General features: G+C 32.8%; 1 protein-coding gene across 2 annotated transcripts; it reads right to left on the bottom strand.

Annotated features, from left to right (window-relative positions):
• Positions 1-4,182: 4,182 nt before the first annotated feature.
• On the bottom strand, positions 4,183-16,625 carry LOC143067664 (uncharacterized). Of its 2 annotated transcripts, none has more exons than XM_076241106.1 (6): positions 16,484-16,625; positions 12,479-12,539; positions 9,222-9,698; positions 7,681-8,343; positions 6,896-7,063; positions 4,183-4,365 (listed from the first exon to the last, which is right to left on the bottom strand). In XM_076241106.1, exons 1-6 carry the CDS (start codon positions 16,544-16,546, stop codon positions 4,361-4,363), a joined length of 1,437 nt encoding a protein of 478 aa, XP_076097221.1. In that variant the 5' UTR covers positions 16,547-16,625; the 3' UTR covers positions 4,183-4,360. The 2 variants fall into 2 exon arrangements, with proteins under 2 accessions (XP_076097221.1, XP_076097220.1); XM_076241105.1 differs by lacking the exon at positions 16,484-16,625 and adding an exon at positions 12,679-12,817.
• Between the last annotated feature and the right edge of the window lie 1,529 nt (positions 16,626-18,154).

Genomic DNA, 18,154 nt, shown 5'->3' with positions numbered 1-18,154 from the left:
GGTCTCGGACCATTTATGATAAGGATTACGAATAAGATTAATTAATAGTTATATCAGTGACGGATTCAAAAAAGGGGATCCGGCAGTTTGAAACCCTTTTTTAACTATCAATGCATTTGTATGGGAACATATATTCGGAATCCCCTTTTCTCCTGGATTGGACCCCCTCTCCATTTAAAAATGGCCGGAAACCCCCAATGTATATTAAGCGGTTTATGAGGAGATGCGCTTGCAAAACCGGCGAAACATATTGTACCGGTCCAACGGACGAACGGAAAGACGACTTCTTTATCACTATAACCCCCCGCTTGACAGAGTGGTGTACAATTGGGTGTCAAAGAGACAGCTCTACATCTTAAACAAAGTGAAGGAACTGTGATCAATTATATAGGCTACAGTACGGCCTCGAATGTGTGTAAATACATGCATTTTATATAACAACTAAATCTGTGTGTTTGTACAATTTTAAGTATAATGGAGGACATTTCTAAAACGTATAATATACTAGTATACATCAAACCTTCCTCTTATTTTAGCAACATTTAAACATCCTTATACTTAATGTAGTAAGTCGAGTACACCCTATCAAGCTAAAAAATGTTTCATAAGTTTTTAGGATGTGAATGTATTGAAATATATTTGTGTTATTTAGAAAAATGCCACCTTCTAATGTATCGTAAATAACTTTGAAATCACCACTAGAATACAGTGACATAAAGACTGATCATACAGTTTTAAAATATACAAGCGAGACTGATCGTACAGTGAGAAATTCAAACGAGTGTAATTTTCTTATTTCTGGCTTCAAAGATCTGGTTGAAACTTTTACCATCACTTGAAATATACTTCATTTAGTTAATTAAGTCTGGTTTTTACGTTAATTTGTACACTAAGAGGGTAAAAAGATTGTTTTTAGGTTCGCCGACTGATTTTTCTTAGTGATGCACTTGAAAATCTCTTGATTAAGGCAAAGATACGAATAATGAATGTGCGGAATTTAATTCTTAACCATTTGAGAATATCAATGTCGGCTGAATTATTCATTAAGCAATGTACAGATGATCAACTTACTGTTTAATTCAGTATACCCATCAAATTTAAAATGTGATCCAAAAAGTTCTCGCTTCGAAAATCGCGACTTCCGGATTGCGTACAGAATAGTATCTACACTGTGAGTAACCTAAATAAGGAATTTATGAGAGACAGAAAATACCAAAATTACCTTTAGTGCAAATATGGTTATACATCAAAACAACCAACATACAACTAGAGGACAACATACAGTCTCGAACAATATGCAGGTGTTTATATGTCAAGCTCTAAATCATCATGAGTACATAAAACTTGCGAATTGATTTAACAAAACAATAAAGACTCTGTAATTACACACTCAATAAAAAAATAACATTAACTGATGAAAATAATTTTTTTTTTTTAATAAATTGATGCATTGTGGATTTTAACATTTTATCAGATAATGAAAAGTTAATTTTTTTATTCAATAATGATAAAGTTTTTGAAAGTGTCGCCAGAACCTGCTATAGCATTTTAATCAGAAGAAATGTTTTTTTTTATGTAATTGATTATGCTGTATTTTAATGATATTCATAAGCAAATATATAATATATATAATATGTACAATATCTAATTGTTTGTTAATTGTATTGATTGTACAGTCTCTCTTAAATCTTTTAAGATTGGCACATACAATGTGAATTTAAAGTTTGTTGTTATACATGTATGTTTTATGTACCTGTATGAATATTTTATTGTGTAAATATATGTTATTGTATGTGGTGGGACTTTAATAAAATATGGAGTCTGAATCTGCATCTGCATCAATAAATCTTTCTAACAACTGACGATCTTACTGACTTGGGACAGACATGTGAAAAAATTCTAAATAATGCTTTAATGGTTTCCTTTTATAAATTGTTTTTTTGGATGGAGAGTTGTCTCATTGACACTCATACCACATCTTCCTATATCTATTTAGGTAAATCTGATGATTAAAACCTTTTTCGAGTAATGTCAACTGTCTGTTCGTATGTCATGCTGTTACGTCACTGTCTCAGATTAGGGGCTAGCTAACATGTTAAAACTCCGCAATATTCCGAATGTGCCTGTCCTAAATCAGGAGTCTGTAATTCAGTGTTTGTCGTTGGTCGTTGTCTTTCATATTGGTTTTCGTTTACTGTTTTGTACATAAATAGTTTTGCTACTGAGTGTTTTTATTATCTTTTCTGATGCATAAATTCTTGCCTAGTCCGGTATTTTTTTTTCTTGTTCAATGTTTGTCAGCTACTTTGAATCGATCTGATGAATTAAGCTTTTTTTAACTGATTTTATAATTGTTCTAATGTTGTACTGTTACACCACTGTATCAAGTTAAGGTAGGGTTGGTCGCGCCTACACAAAAGAGGGACGAAAGATACCAAAGGGACGGTCAAACTCATAAATCTAAAACAAACTGACAACGCCCTGGCTAAAAATGAAAAAGACAAACAAACAACAGGACACATGACACAACTGTTTAACTCCGCTACATGTTGTATGTGCCTGTCCCAAGTCAGGATCCTGCGGTTCAGTTGTTGTCTTTTGTTCATAAAATTAAGCATAGAAATGGGGAATGTGTCAAAGAGACAACAACCCGACAAAGAGCAGTAAACAGCCGAAGGCCATCAATGGGTTATCAACACAACGAGAAAAGACCGCACCCGGAGGCGTGCTTCAGTTGGCCCCTAAACAAAAATGTGCACTGTTCAGTGATAATGGACGTCATATTAAACTCCTAAACATATAAATGAACTAAAATCAAAAATCAAACAAGACTAAAAAAAGCCAGAGGTTCCCGACTTTGGACAGGCGCAAAAATGTGGCGGGGTTAAATATGATTCGTGAGATCTCAACCCTCCCCCTATAACTCTAGCCAATGTAGAAAAACAAACAAACACACAGCAACACGAACAGTAAAACTCAGTTTAAATAAAACTCCGAGTCCGATGTAAGAGTAGGTAACAAAAGTAACTTAGCAAAATGACAATGATACATAAATGAACAAAGGACTACTATCAGTTACTGACATGCAAGCTCTAGACCTCAATTTAACTGATTGGAAGATTACGTCATCATCATATGAAAAAGCAAGCACAATTCCTTCTGTTAGATGTTTAGTATCATACCGTTAAAACATATATGATTAAAATTAATAAAAAAAAAAAAAAATAGAAATAAGTTTTGGTATTTGATGTAAATGACTTTTTAGTCATACTACAAAAATTTCAATCACATTAACGACTGTCATACAAGTGAGAGGTTTAGCTAGCTATAAAACCAGGTTTTATCCTTCATTCTATACATAAGATAATGCCTGTAACAAGTCAGGGGTATGAGTATGAAAGTTGTTATCCATTCGTTTGATGTATTTGAGCTTTTGATTTTGCCATTTGATTAGGTACTTCCGTTATGAATACTCCTCGAAGTTCGGTATTTTTGTTTTTCCATTTATATACTGAATAGTTGATGTCGAAATAAACCAGAGGGAAATTCAAACTCATAAGTCGAAAACAAACTGACAACGCCATGGCCAAAAAGAAAAAGACCAAATGCAGACAATCAATAGTACAAAAATTACATCTTAGAAAACTAAAGACTGAGCAGCACGAGTCAATTAAATAATCTGGTGTAGTAAAATCGGTACCGTCAATATTATTTATACCATTGGGTCGATGCCTCTGCTGGTGGACTTTAAGTCTTCGAGGGTATCACCCAGCCCAGTCCACAATACTACGCTACTGGCATGAAAATATAGATATTGTATGATTGAAAAATGCTGCTATAAAATGTTTGGTATCATTTAGAATTAATGGAAACTGGCTCCCTCGTGAAACACTCTGGCTCCTTGTTCGGAATTGGCTTTACTTTAGGTTCTTTTTGGTTTTTTATAACCTCTTTAATATCTGTATAGGTTTGGGTTTTTTACAAATATTTTAGCCTCGAAAATCACTGCAGAAACATTTATTGTTGAAATCTGGTGCATTAAAAGGGTACTTTGCATTGTTATCTTGATTATTCGTGTATTTGAGTTTCTGTTTCATTGGCATGTCCCCTTTCGTTAAATGATTGTTTTAACCGTTAAAATATCTCATATGTATGATATCAAAAGAAAATGTAAAACATAAAAATTGTGCTGAAACTTTAATAAAAGAAGTCATTTGAAATTGATTTATTTCACGATGATAGTACATGCTAATTACAAAAGTACATAATGTGATGGGGAAAAGTTCACTAACATTTCAAAATTTGAAAAATGCTTGCTGCTGTTAACACATGTTCATCCACCAATGACAACAGCGGTCGATTATTCTGCAATTATAAAATTAAAGGTGTATTATGTATACATGTATATCTTAGAGGAATGTGTAAACTATAGAAATGTGTTTTGTTTGTAGCTACTAGTATACAAAAAAATGGCCCCTGCAAATAGCTCCTCCTAGGTCTGAAAAAGTAGTATACGTCTCGGAGTTTTTTTTTTCTTTTTTTGTGAATAACATCCGCTGCTGATGACATATGAGTATAAATTGTTCATTACACTTCTGATCCTTCTTATCGTGTTTGTTCAGTCAAAGAACTATCAAAACATTTCATTGCGATATGCTTTGTAAGTTGAGTATGCTATTTTACTGTTGTATCACATGTACATTTAGACTATCTCCGGAATAAATATCAAATAAAGTTTTATCTTGTTTTACTGTTTTAGATTATTATTTAAAGCATGAAAATATGAAGATTTGTTAAGGTCAAATTCAAGTGAATTCCGCCAATTTTGGTTTGTAAGGGAGGTTAGGGGACGACCATTTGATATTCTGGGGGGGGGGGGTGCAGGAGGATTTTGAAAATAGATAACTCAGCCTTGATAATCACAAAAATAAATGGTTTGTTCTGTGGTAGTTTGAAAATAAATTACCTGACTTGCAATGTATAGAAAATAAATAACTCAGCAGGTCTAATCGAAAGTATGAGATGGCACCAGATTCTTCATAAATTCATCTTTTTTCCCCAAAAAAATCGGGAAACACTTCCCAAATGTTTTAATAACAAAAGTATAAATATTATTTAAATATACTTGAAATGTCTGAAAATTGGTTTCATTTAACTTGAGGTATATTGTCTCAGGAAACCTTACCTCACCTTTATTTTAACAGGGCCGTAACTACATGTAGGAAATTTCAAAACCAAACGCTTGTCTCCATATCAAATTGTGTTCATGGCCTTGCAAGAAGAAAGTTCTGTTTTCCCTCAGACTTATAGCCCTGATTTTTCGGGATCAATGTTTCTTATTTATTTGTCTTTTGTTCATTGATTGCCCTTCTGTATTCTGTTTGTGTTACATTCCTTTTGTAATCTAGTAATTTTGTTATGAACTTGATCATGAGTTAAAAAAAAAAAACAGCAGCCACAGGCTTACCTATGTGAATTCCATTTTTGCTTTATCATGCACATTGGTCTTTTGATGTTGTCCCTAGAAACTTTAGTCTTACACTGAATTTATAAATTTTGCTTTGAGACTAAAATATTTTCAAAAAATTATTAAAACAAAACTTCATTTTCAGATTGTGAAATGGTCTTCGGAACACCCAGAAAGCATGATTTTGCATCATTTGTTCTATAGCTTCTTGGGGCCTTCAGTGGCTCCAAAACCCTTTAATACTATGTATGTATGCACTACATGTATATGCAGTTGGGAATTTAAAAGATTCATTTCTGCAGAGGGGGATGGTTATTCTAATTAAATGGTACATAATGACTTGACTATACTATATGTATTATTTATAATAAACAAATCATTTAAAAAATTGTATGTTTTCGAATATCAAAAATATAGTTGTGAAAATGAATAATCAGTCCCTTGTTTTAATGAAAATGAAAAATCTTGCTTCAATAGTGCAGAAAATGAATAATCTGTCCTCTTAGTTTACAAAAATAAATAACCAATCAAAAACAAATCCTCCTGCCCCCCCCCCCCCCCCCAGAATATCAAATGGTCGTCCCCTTACTGTTTTTGTCTTAGTCAGAAATTTTTTTATTAGTTTTTCGACGATTTCAATCATTTTTTTCCTCTTCAAAATTTTATACTTTAAAGTACGGGAAATATGGAATTTTTGTCGTCTTCTTGACCACAATATGTCTTTTCTTTATCAAATTGGAGATCACAATACTTTTATAAGAAAAAGAAAAATAACCGCTCCTCCCCCTTAAAGTTAAATGGTCAAGAATTCTATTTACTGAAATCACCAAATTCTGATTCAGAAATTCAATATATTTGTAGGATGTTTCATGTAAATGATGAATTGAATGTTTTTATCTTATGGAAATTACTGAAGTGACTTATCTTCTCAGATGTTTGTCCTTCTTTTACATATGATAGTTTGTTTTTAACTTAAATTACCATAGAATGTTTATATTTTTCCTTTTAGTACTTCGACACGACTTATACGCACACGAATCATTACACGTTAGTTTCGCTGTTTTTTTTTTTTTTTTTTTTTTTTTTATACTACTCAGTCATGATAGGAAGAGACTGATTTCATTGAAACGGAACTCCTCTGAAACCATACAAAGTCGAAAATATTTCTTATATGAAGAATAATGTAGTGTTTTGTACTTCATAAATTTGTCTTTGAAACATTTTTTTCTACAGAAAACGCAAATGTTTTAGAAGATATCCTATTTCAGATATCGTTATCGGTCCGTGTCTTATACGCTATCGCGCATGCCCAGTCAACTATACTGCCCGCGAATATAAAAATTCTTTTTTAAACACCTGCCAAATTGTACATCGATTTTGCGGGCATCTTCTAATTGTGTCAATTCAATACACTAAAATAGTCTCTACCTTTAGCTGCTGGTTTTCGACCTTTTCTTCCCTTTCCTTTCATTGGAGGTCGTCCAGAGGGTCTTGGTCGATCTCCTCCCTTTCCTTTCATTGGAGGTCTTCCAGAGGGTCTTGGTCCATCTCTTTCTGGTTGTCCAGAGGGTCTTGGTCTTCCATTATTATTTTGTTCTGAAAAACAATAGAATATGTTGTTGTTATATTTTTTGTTTGTTCTTGGTCTGTTTGTACACATACAATATATGTAAATTAATATATCTATGTAAAGCATATCAGTATTTGTTTCGATTGCTTTACTAAATCCATGCTAAAAAAATACACCAACCTCTGCAATTATGTAATGTTACATTAGTCAAATGAACTTGGCATAAATTTCGGCTAAAAATGAACAAAAAAAGGTACATAACCAAAATTCCGAACTCAAACTCGAACTCTAAACAAATGGCATAATCAAAACAAATCAAACGAATGGAACATAACGGTTATATATCTGACATGGTACAGGCATTTCATACTGTAGAAAACGGTGTGCTAAAAATGGTTTTATAGCTAGCTTATATTGTATCGCTTAAAATTCCATTATAGTGACAACAATGTGTACAGCAGTCAATATTGTGTAAGTATCTTATTCACTATAAATCAAATTTGTTTTCTTAAACCCTAAATGTATTCATTCTGGATTTTTTTTTCAGATAAGCTTTAATATAATTCAGGTTATTCGGACATTCTGTAAAAGGTAATAAGCCACATAATTTCTATGTTTTGAAATGTAATCACTGAAAACACACCTTCTAACTCTTCAATGTCAATTTCAAGTTCACGAAGCATTTCGTCAAGATTATTTTCTGATGGTCGAGGACCTTTTCCCTTTCTGGGTGGTTGACCAGAAGGCCTTGGTCCTTTCATTTGTGGTCTTCCAGAGGATCTTGGTCCATCTCTCTCTGGTTGACCAGTTGGTCTTGGTCTGTCACCATCAAGTTCTCTCTCTTCTGGTTTTGGTCCTTTTCTTCCCTTTCCTTTCATTGGAGGTCTTCCAGATGGTCTTGGTCCATCTCTTTCTGGTTGCCCACTTGGTCTTGGTCTGTCACCATCAAGTTCTCTCTCTTCTGGTTTAGGTCCCTTTCTTCCCTTTCCTTTCATTGGAGGTCTTCCAGATGGTCTTGGTCCATCTCTTTCTGGTTGTCCACTTGGTCTTGGTCTGTCACCATCAAGTTCTCTCTCTTCTGGTTTTGGTCCTTTTCTTCCCTTTCCTTTCATTGGAGGTCTTCCAGATGGTCTTGGTCCATCTCTTTCTGGTTGCCCAGTTGGTCTTGGTCTGTCACCATCAAGTTCTCTCTCTTCTGGTTTTTGACCTTTTCTTCCCTTTCCTTTCATTGGAGGTCGTCCAGAGGGTTTTGGTCCATCTTTATCTGGTTGTCCAGAGGGTCTTGGTTTACCATTATTATTTTGTTCTGAAAAAAAAAATAGAGTATGTTGTTGTTATATTTTTTGTTTGTTCTTGGTCTGTTTGTACACAGACAATATATGTAAACTAATATATATATGTAAAGTATAACAGTATTTGTTTCAACTATCGATTGCTTTACTAAATTAATGCAATTTGACATTTAATGTCATTGACAATTCTAAAAAAAACCACTTACCTCTGCAATTATGTTATTATACGTTAGTCAAATGAACTTGACATATATGTAGGCAAGAACGAACGAAAAAAGGAAAATAACAAACATACCGAACTCAAACTTAAACTGTAAACAAATGGCAAACATATTTCTTACATGGTACAGACATTTATTAATGTAGAAAACGGTGTGCTAAAAATGATTTTATAGCTAGGTAATAGTGTATCGCTTAAAATTTCGTTATATTGACAACAATGTGTACAGCAGTCAATATTGTGTAGGTATCTTATTTACTATAAATCAAATTTGTTTTTTAAAACACTAAATATCAAAAACTAAATGCAATCGATCTAAATTCTTTAAGAAGTGTTATCATATTTACAATGTATTCATTCTGGATTTTTTTTCTTCAGATAATCATTTTATATATAAATAAAGCCGTTAGTTTTCTTGTTTGAATTGTATTACATTGTCATTTCGGGGCCTTTTATAGCTGACTATGGGCTTTGTACATTGTTGAAGGTCGTACTGTTACCTATAGTTGTTAATTTCTGTGTCATTTTGGTCTCTTGTGGACAGTTGTCTCATTGGCAATCATACCACATCTTCTTTTTCTATTTAATATAATTCACGTTATTTGGACATTCTGTAAAAGGTAATGAGCCAAATAATTTCTATGTTTTGAAATGTAATCACTTAAAAAGCACCTTCTAACTCTTTAATGTCAAGTTCAAGTTCACGAAGCAGTTCGTCAAGATTTTTTTCTGATGGTCGAGGACCTTTTCCCTTTCTGGGTGGTTGACCAGAAGGCTTTGGTCCTTTCATTTGTGGTCTTCCAGAGGGTCTTGGTCCATCTCTTTCTGGTTGACCAGTTGGTCTTGGTCTGTCACCATCAAGTTCTCTCTCTTCTGGTTTTGGTCCTTTTCTTCCCTTTCCTTTCATTGGAGGTCGTCCAGAGGGTCTTGGTCCATCTCCTCCCTTTCCTTTCATTGGAGGTCTTCCAGAGGGTCTTGGTCCATCTCTTTCAGGTTTCCCACTAGGTCTTGGTCTGTCACCATCAAGTTCTCTCTCTTCTTGTTTTGGTCCTTTTCTTCCCTTTCCTTTCATTGGAGGTCTTCCAGATGGTCTTGGTCCATCTCTTTCTGGTTGCCCTGAAGGTCTTGGTCTGTCATTATCGATTTGTTCTGAAAAAAAAAAAAGAATATGCAGTTTTAAGATGATATAGTGGCTCTCAATAATGACGACTTTAGTATGTACACTAAAGAGATTTATCCTGCCGAACTGACTTTAAATAAAGCTAATAATAACAAAGAATACTGTTCTTTTCTTGGTCTTGATATCAATATCTTTAACGGGCAGCATTATACCAAAATTTGTGATAAAGAGATGATTTTTTATTTCCTTTTGTTAATTATCCATTTTTAGATGGTGATGTTCCCTTGTCACCATCTTATGGTGTTTATATAACTCAACTTGTTCGATTTGCTCGTGTATATAACAACGTATTTGATTTCAACGAAAGAAATATCTGTATTACTCCAGCGTTTTCGATATCACAAACTAGTCAAAACATTTATTAAATTTCATCATCGGTACAGGGACATCATTCGTAAATATAAATCCAAATGCAGAAATCTTATACGTCCAGGTACAATGTATATCATATCCAATATTTTATGGTATTATTCTATACAAAGCACAAAAATGTCGGTATTCACCTCAAAAACTAACCTTTAAACAGACTTATTCGGAAAGAATATAGTTACGATACTGTTGTCAGGTCATTAAGGACTGCATATTTTGGTATAGTTAATATTTATTCACTTATGACATGGTCTTTGCATAAAAAAATAAACACATTCATTCTTAAACCAGTTGTTGGCATGATATAGGTTATGTTCTTGTCATATATTTTATGATTATATAATACTAAACACCCAACGGAAGGGATTGCATTTGATTTTCATATGATTAAGACGTAATCTTTCAATCAGTTTAATTGAAGTCTGGAGCTGGCATGTCAGTAATTTCTAGTAGTTCTTTGTTCATTTATGAATCATTGTCATTTTGCTTGTTTTTTTGTTTTTTTTAAATTTTAGCTCATTTATATGTTTCGGAGTTTAGTGTGACGTCCAATTTCACGGAACTAGTACACAATCTTATGTAGGGGCCAGCTGAGAACCAACTCCGGGTACGGCATTTTCTCGCTGCCTTGAAGACTCATTGGTTGACTTCGGCTGTTGTCTTCTTCTCCTTGACATAATCCCCATTTCCATTCTCAATTTATTATATTTTGGGGGGGGGGGGGGGGTGGCTTTTTGTACAAATGCAAAATATGTAAAATAATCTATCTATGAAAATTATATTAGTAATTGTTTCAACTATCGAATATTTTACTATGTAATGCAAATTGACATTGAATATCATTTAAAATTCTAAAAAAAAATAACTTCCCGATTTTTAAAATGGTAGAATATTCAAACGAACTTGAAATAAATGTAGGCAAGAATGAACGAAAAAGGGTAAGTAACAAAAATACAGAACTCCATCTCAAACTTTAATCAAATGGTAAAATCAAAACTCATCAAACGAATGGAACACAACTGTTATATTCCTGACGTGGTACAGGCATTTAATTATGAAGGAAATGGTGTGCTAAAGCTGGTATTACAGCTAGCTAAACTTGTATTGCGTAAAATTTCATTAAATTGACAACAATGTTTGAGCTAAACAAACCGGCCAACATGATAGAGGGAATGTAAAAATATGGGGTATAGCAATATTGTGTAAGTATCATAATTTTTATGAAACAAACAACTTTGTCAACAACAAAAAAACATGGCATGTAGACACTCTATAGACAAACACATAAGCAAATATGAAAGACAAAACACAAAGAATGACCACAGCACAATAACACAATTGTGGGATGTATAAATGCCAAGCCATGCGAAAAGATATAACCAAAAAAATGATTAAACAGTCATGATTATAAATATACAAAGACAATTTGACAAGTTATTAAGATGATAAACAGTGTCAGTTCCTAGAATCTATACTTCAAGATTATTTATTTATCAATAAAGTCTTGGTATCTTCCGATGAACTTGATTAGAAGAAGGACGAAACGTTCTTTGGCATAATCCGTGTTCATCAACTTGCTGTTCAGAAATTGGTAGCGTTCAATGAGCAGCTGCAAGCTTTTAAAAACCGAATGAGTAGGAAATCTTTATCCCATATTCAAGTGAAGTTGATTTATTGCTTCTAATGCCTCGTTCACACGGACATTTAATTCGAATCGAATTCGCTAATCGCATTCACACACTCTTCTTTTTTGATTCGAATTAATTCGAATTAGTTAATTCGCATTAGAAATACGTTTTTGTTAATACGAATTGAACGTTAACGTCGTTTGGACAGTAAAGCGAATTTGACGCGCAATGCAATTCGAATTAGAATTGACGTTTGGACGTAAAACGTTATGAATGCAAATTAAACTAATTCGAATTAGTTAATGCGAATCGAATTCGAATTACGTGTGAACTCAGCATTAGGGTGGGGAATTAATCATTTCAAATTTAAAAGCGTTTTATGATAGATTTATAGATTCTGGTACTGAGATGACCGATTATGCCAAATTTGAGTCTTAAAATGAGGCGGATAGCATATATATATATATATTAAAACGGTTTTGCTTCTTTGCTTTGTGAGTCATATTTTTATTAGTTCACTTATTATGTTGCTGTAGTATTCATAAACGTAAAACAAGTTTCCGTTCTAACGACAATATCTTGTCGTTATGGAAACCGTAAAAGGACATATGAAATAAAAACGCACGTATCAGCATTTAATCATGATAAAATAATCTTTTAAGTTACTCAGCAGTGTCAGAATTTAATTTTCAGAAATAACTGACATCAGATCGCATATATATATATATATATATATATACAAAGCATCTTACCTTCCCTTGCTCGATCTACTATCCATTCCAAAAAAGATTCTTCCTCTCTTAAATTCTCCTCCTGAGTAATAGAAAAGAGAGATTTACCATTTGTATTGCACACAACAATAATAAAATATTGCAAAATAAATATCAGCTTAGAATATAGATAAATGTCAGCAATGTCTAAATGAACAATATCAGCATGCTATATTTCTTACCTTGTTGGAAGAAGCATGTGCTAGGCACAAACTCCCTACGAGCACGATAAACAAGGTAGTCTTCATAGTGTATGCTGATATTTAATTTCTCGTACTAGTATTTATACACTTTTTGTTCATGATTTGTGACGCATTAACTGTCAATTTTAATCTGGTGATCATGCTAGTCATGTTCAATTTACCCCCATCCACAAACAGCTATTCTTTCTATTGTCCAGTGATATTGGGGTTTAAATAAAACAGTTTACTTAAGGTAAACCATGACCTTTTTATTCAACCCTATAGGCTTTACATTTAGTTCTTATAGTCGCATTGTTATACCTTGTAAAGAAACTTATGTTATAAAAACCTTGAGAAAATAAAACAATTTTCAAAAATAATATTAAATATAGATGGAGTAACTAAATGAATAAAAGAAAGAAAATAGTTTTTGTAACAAACGTTATCAAAGGATGACGCGTTTGTCCTTGATTTAAACGAAAGTGCTACCCAAAAAGAATTTATAGGTCTATTGTAAAATATGAATCCGAGCAAATATTTGAGATAACCAATAAATTGAAAAATAAAAATCATTAATTAATAATTTCATCAGTTATTAGTATATCTTTAAAACATGATTTAAAAAGACTCGCAAATCGACCAGAGTGGTCTTGAAGCAATTATTTTTTTCTATAACCACATTAACAACTCGCAATTCAATTATTATGAATAAAATGAGATTGTGTGTAATCGTCTAGGAGACGGCAACACAACGACACATAACCAAGACACGTAAAGGTATCCTCACATGTGTCTTCAACAGTAGACAGAAATAATTCACCTGTCCCTAATAAAGACAACAATAGTATATACCGCTGTGTTGTCATAAATCGATTGAGACAAATTAAATCATGGTTACAAACTGAAAAAAAGGGAAACACATCAACTATAAAAGGAAAACAACAAAGCAACAGACACACTGAAGTGCACCAAATACAAACGACAATGCAAAACACAACGAAACGAACTATAAGAGAACAACTGTCATTTTCCAGACTTGGTACAGGAAATTTAAAGAAAAGATGGTGGGTTGAACCTGGTCTTGTGGCTAACCAGTCCTCTCGCTTTTGGGACAACTCTCTATCCAAGTCACAATTTGTAAAAGTAAACTATTATAGCTCAAAATGCGGTCTCTCACGCTTTCCTAAGTCCGGAACTTGATGTTCAGTGGTTTCCGTTTGCTGATGTGGAATAAGTGTTTCTTTTTTCTAGCTTTTATATAGTTCAGACCATTGGTTTGCCTGTTTTGATGGTTTACACTAGTCGTTTAAGGGGCGATTTACAGCTTACTGTTCAGTGTGAGCCAATGATCTGTATTGAAGACCGTACTATGAACCATAATGGTCTACTTTTATAAGATGTGACTTGTATGCAGATTTGTCTCATTGTGACTCGTACCACATTTTCTGATATCTATCTAATTTAAATCGACGTTGTGCAGATGTAAAACAAAACTTTCAAAGATCAACACCATATTTTCCATTTAATGAGAACATAAAGATATTACACAAGACAATCATAAACAATGTTAAATACACGATCACGAATATGCGCTGGGGTTAATCGTTTGTTCTTAAATGTCCCCTTTAATTTGTTCAGCTTCGATCTATAGCCAATGCCTAATAAATTATGGTGCATGAAAAAATAAAAATTAGTATAAAAACAGTTTAGCTTCATAGGATCGGTATAATAAACATTAAGAAAACAAGGACAGGCATTGTTTCTTTTTTTCCATTTGACAATTACATATTTTATATATTATCCGTTACATCTAATACATGTACATGATGTGTGATACCTGAAGATGTCCTGGAATGTTTCTGATTTGCTTAACGTCCGTCTAGTGACATTTTTGTATATTCGAGACAGAACAATGCAAATGATAATAAAATGAATAGGTAAGCTCTACAGAGTGAGTCGAGCGAGATGAAGGATGGGAAATTTGAACTGCACTGGAAAATGAGTAAAGGGATATATATACGTACCTCTCTCTCTCTCTCTCTCTCTTTTTTTTTATTATGAAAGGAAATTTAATGTGTACAAAAGCAAAGATTGCACATGGCTATGTATTTATATGTTAAACACAGCTAAACTAACGTTGTTAATGGGGTTGTAAACCTCAATAAATCTTGGGCTTATTTTATGCTATTGTTCCACCATAGAACCCCCTCCGAGCAAGGTATTTTCAAGGCATCAATAAAACCCAACAACATATCTAAACAATGACACACCACGAAGTTCCAAATGAAAAAAAGATTTAATTAAGTAAAAACAATATAAAAAGTATAACAACGTTCTCAAGTGAAAATAAAACTGACTGACAAAATTGAGTCTTTGACAAACGAAATACAGCAATTATAGACAATTTTTTAAATCTATTTCCTTCATTTTTGGTACTTAATTTGAACAAAAGTTATTCGATCTAGTGCATGTATGTTTCCTGTTAAAACCAAGGGAAATCTAAATAAAAGACACAAAACAATTCAGTTTCTTAAAGAGAGTACAGTTTCGTGATGTCCTGTTAAGAAGAAACACTTCTTAGTAATTATCTTTTTTTCTACTAGTCTATATGACAGCGTTAGAATTAACAATTGAAGTGGTTGCCTTTCAGCTGCCAGTTTCGTCAATTACAATACAATACAGATTTTGATGTCACTATGCACAGAAGATGTTAAAAGTGAATCAAGTAAACCGTAGTGTCAGATCTTTGACAAATAAGCATGTTGTGATATATTTTAAATAAATTAGATTGCTACTTAGATATAGTGACCATTCGCTATAGAGACGTTGGCTGCTTTGTACACATACAAAGGTTCATTAAATCTATATCCAACGACAGATACTATGAATAGTAAATTGAATTAAAATTACCACTCTTTCCTCTGGTGACATTTATCAATTTAGATAGTTATCAAAGGTACCAGGATTATAACTTAGTACGTCAGACGCGCGTTTCGTCTACATAAGACTCATCAGTGACGCTCATATCAACACATTTATAAAGCCAAACAAGTACAAAGTAGAAGAGCATTGAGGATCCAAAATTCCAAAAAGTTGTTCCAAATACGACTAAGGTAATCTAGGCCTGGGATAAGAAAATCCCTAGTTTTTCGTAAAATTCGAAGTTAGAATTTCAGCCTTAAACTTTACAACTATAAGTAAGAAATATAGTAGTTTTTGATTGGTGGTGCAACGTAATGCAATCACCAAGCAATCTATCATAGATCAATATTTTTGTGTGCAGAACTTCAAGTTGCATCAAAAATTTCAGGGTTTACAGTTAAATGTGAACATTTATTGCATAACACATTGATAAAATCATGCTGTAATTATTATCTATGTCTCCAAAATTTATAATTACAGAAGTCCTTTGTAGACGAAACGCGCGTTTGGCGCAAATACAAAATTTCAATCCTGGTATCTATGATAAGTTTATTTACACTGGCAAATTAAAAGGATAAAAAACAGAAAGTTCCAGAAGAAAAAGTTTCATTGATCTTATATAGCTTATTGAAGCTATATGTTATACATAAGCTCAAAATGCCAATTTACCGAACGTGTTGACGGTTTAAACTTAAAATTATATTTGTGTGTTTTTTTTTTCTTTTTTTGTTAGATTCACGTATTACATACGTCACATTTCGTTGTGGTGTCTTGTAAAAAAAATGTTATCTTCAAGTTTGTAGTAAGTTTAAGAGCACTGCCTTTTTTGTTATCCAAAAGCTATCACAATAAATTACAATCATCATGGAAATAAAAAACTTACCCTCGAATAGGCCTGTGAAATGCACAGGAAACCTAGAAGGACAACTACTAATGTAAGCTTCATTTTGATCTCTGGTGATCAGAAGAGAAATTTCTCTACTTTTATACTACGATGCAAATTTGTGTTGATTTTAAACTTTATTATTCGTTAAAAACAAAATCACGATTTCATGTCATATTTAAAGGGACTAAAATAATGAATAGAGTAAGATATTGAACTAAAGATATCACATGATGTGATATTGACCTCGACCCTTTGATTGAGATTGAGATTCTCTTGGTGGTTTGTATTTAAAAAGAATATATTATATAAAAGTAGCTCACGTTTTTATTCTTGTCATTTAAATCTTTTCCATTTCAATTTTAAGGAATTTCAATCGTGAGAAAATGTTATATTAATATTTTCTTCTATTGTAATTAAAAAGGTCGAAATAGATAGTCCTCAAAACATTTTTTTTTTGTTTCTTGCTGTTAACTACATATGTGTTTAGCGTTTTCTGAACTGCATTGGAGCATCCATACAATTGTTTATAGGTTTATAATTTTTAGGGAAAATTGAAAACATGTCAACACAACCATGAGATAATAATACAATATTTTATTAAAGTCTCACCTTTTACAAAGCAATACATAACACATAGATTAAAACAAATTACACATCTGTAAAAGCCATTCATATAGAATTATGAGAGACGATTATTTACACATTAGAAACAAATTTCACATCGCTTAAAACATTAAAAAAAATTTATATATATATATATATATATATAAATATATATAAAAGCCTATAAAAGAATGAAATATGAAAAATGCTAGACTTGGACAACTTCGTAAACATCTAGTTGTTCGAGGATACAATAACAACATCATTGATAGCGCTTTCGAAAGAGCAAACAAAACTAGTCGCCAAGAACTTCTTGAGTACAAAGATAAGAATAAAGCAGCTAACAGAACACCCCTTGTACTCACTTACCATCCTGATTTTAAAAATGTGTCATCCATTGTTCAGAAGCATTGGAAAATTATAGAAAATGATTTAAATCTAAAAAAAAGTATTTTCTTCACCACCAGTCATGGCCTTCAGAAGACCTAAAAACATCCGTGACAAATTAGTGACATCTGTATTAGCAAAGCAGCCTAATCCATCGCCCGGTTGCTACAAACAATGTGGTCGAAGGAATTGTTTGTGTTGTAAAGCTGCCAATACAAGCAGTTCTTTCATCAGCTCCGTTACTAAACAAAATTATACCATCTACTCTAATTCCAACTGTAAAACGGAGAACTCAATTTATATATTAACATGTGACACTTGTGGCATACAGTATGTGGGAGAAACAATGGACAAATTTAATATTCGGCTCAATAACCATCGTTCATCGTACAAAACCAACAAAAACTGTCCTCTCACAAGACATCTTCGTTCAACGAAACATCCTTTTGATAATGTCACTTTCCAAATTATAGAAGTCAACACCGAATGGGACACCACGGCGAGAAGGAGAAGAGAAAACTTTTGGATCCACCAACTCCACACTTTAGAACCTGATGGTCTTAACGAAAAAGACGAAAAAAGATACAGGAAAGATAAAGAATAATTTAAAACAAAGCATCGTCCTTTTTATCCCGTAATATTGGCCAATGGACGTTGCTAACTTCAACTACTAATTAT

The sequence above is a fragment of the Mytilus galloprovincialis genome, chromosome 3 (genome assembly GCF_965363235.1).
Source record: "Mytilus galloprovincialis chromosome 3, xbMytGall1.hap1.1, whole genome shotgun sequence".
Taxonomy (NCBI): Eukaryota; Metazoa; Mollusca; class Bivalvia; order Mytilida; family Mytilidae; genus Mytilus; species Mytilus galloprovincialis.
Note: the sequence above shows the minus strand (reverse complement) of the source record. Positions and strands in the feature narration are given on the sequence as shown.